Source organism: Pelodiscus sinensis, chromosome 1 (assembly GCF_052426305.1).
Source record: "Pelodiscus sinensis isolate ZL-2025 chromosome 1, ASM5242630v1, whole genome shotgun sequence".
In the NCBI taxonomy this organism is placed as follows: Eukaryota; Metazoa; Chordata; order Testudines; family Trionychidae; genus Pelodiscus; species Pelodiscus sinensis.
This window is the reverse complement of record NC_143052.1, coordinates 357,823,718-357,825,371: the sequence shown is the minus strand read 5'-3', so window position 1 is coordinate 357,825,371 and position 1,654 is coordinate 357,823,718. Positions and strand designations below refer to the sequence as shown.

The window sequence follows — 1,654 nt, the reverse complement described above, 5'->3', positions numbered from 1 at the left end:
CACTTAAGTTACAGCACTCGGCATGCACTGTGAGTATCATTGTGGCCCCTAGGGGCTTCTAAACTTGAGTAGGCCTGCTCTAATCTGAATTAATTGCTTTAAAGAACAATGAGGGGTATCACTCATTTTCCATGTCTCAATGTGGAGGAGTTACTGATTCATAGAGACCATGAAATATGGAATTGGCAGTTGTTCCTCATTGGTTTATCCAAAGAATAAAAATGTCATTTTCGGTATGTGGTGGGCAATCAGTTCAATTCACACATGGGAAAAGCCTCTTGGAGTGCACGGAGTATCTCATATTAACTTTTTCTTTCCCGCCAGGGCATGTCTACTGCAAACATCACCCCAGAACCTGGGCACATATGGAACGTGGGGCACATTCACAGGACTCGCTTCTGCCTCAGAGTTGGAAACCTTCTCCCCCACTCCATGTCAGAATCCAAAACCACCGACTTCACCATCCCCTCCACCTTCATCTTACTGGGCATCCCTGGACTGGAGGCGGCCCATCCCTGGCTCTCCATTCCGTACTCCATCGTATACGCCATGGCCATGTTGGGCAACTTCATCATCCTGTTCATTGTGAAGATGGAGCCGAGCCTCCATGAGCCCATGTATTATTTCCTCTGCATGCTGGCTGCCACCGACCTGGTCCTGTCCACATCCATCCTGCCCAAAATGCTTGTGATCTTCTGGTTCAATTCCAGGGAGATCGGCTTCAATGCCTGCCTCATCCAGATGTACTTCATTCACTGCTTCACTGCAATGGAGTCTGGGATCTTTGTGGCCATGGCGTTGGATCGCTACGTGGCCATTTGCCGTCCTCTCAGACATTCCACAATCCTGACAAACGTGGTGGTGGCCAAGATTGGCCTGGTTGTGATGCTGCGCGGCATCATTCTCATTCTGCCTGTTCCTTTCCTGGTGAGGTGGCGGCCATATTGCTCTACCAACATTATTGCCCACACATACTGTGAACACATGGCTGTGGTGAAGCTGGCCTGTTCTGATACCCACCTCAGCAATTACTATGGCCTCTTTGTGGCACTGTTTGTTGCAAGTGTAGATTTGGCTTTTATTGTTGTGTCCTACACCCAGATCCTCAGGGCCATCTTCAGCCTCCCCACCAAGGACGCCCGGCTGAAGACTTTGGGGACCTGCCTCTCCCACCTCTGCGCCATCTTAACCTTTTACTTCCTACATCTCTTCGCCTCCCTCACACACCGGTTTAGCCAGGATATGGCCCTGCATTTCCGCATTCTCATGGCCAATGTATATCTTCTGGCTCCGCTTATGCTACATCCCATCATCTACGGGGTGAGGACCAAACAGATCCAGGACAGGCTGCTCTGGCTATTTACTTATAAAGGAACTTAAAGTTTTCTCTTTGTTTTCGCTCTTCCAACCAAACTCCGTGATGGTGACATGGTGCTGGGCCCTTTTCCCTGAATCACTCTAACTGGACAGTCACATAGACATGAAACCATGTTCTCACCTCGCTGCTCTGTGTCAGCATAACACACTGGGGAGTCAGTCTGTTGGGTTGCCATATTTCTAATTCCTGGAAATTGGACCCCCAAAATCCCACCCCTTGCCTCAACCATCTTGCTGGTAGGCCCCAAATACAGGCCTGAATCATAGACAATTTTCT

The 1,654-nt window shown here is 49.3% G+C and overlaps 1 protein-coding gene across 1 annotated transcript; it reads left to right on the top strand.

The window, feature by feature from the left end:
• The first annotated feature begins 327 nt into the window (after positions 1 to 327).
• LOC149526119 (olfactory receptor 52M1-like) lies at positions 328 to 1,380 on the top strand. The gene has a single exon (XM_089773878.1). It carries the CDS (start codon positions 328 to 330, stop codon positions 1,378 to 1,380), a length of 1,053 nt encoding a protein of 350 aa, XP_089630004.1.
• The last annotated feature ends 274 nt before the right edge of the window (positions 1,381 to 1,654 follow it).

Excerpts from the sequence above, each read along its gene's own strand:
- LOC149526119 (XM_089773878.1), top strand. The coding sequence starts at position 328 with ATGTCTACTGCAAACATCACCCCAGAACCTGGGCACATATGGAACGTG.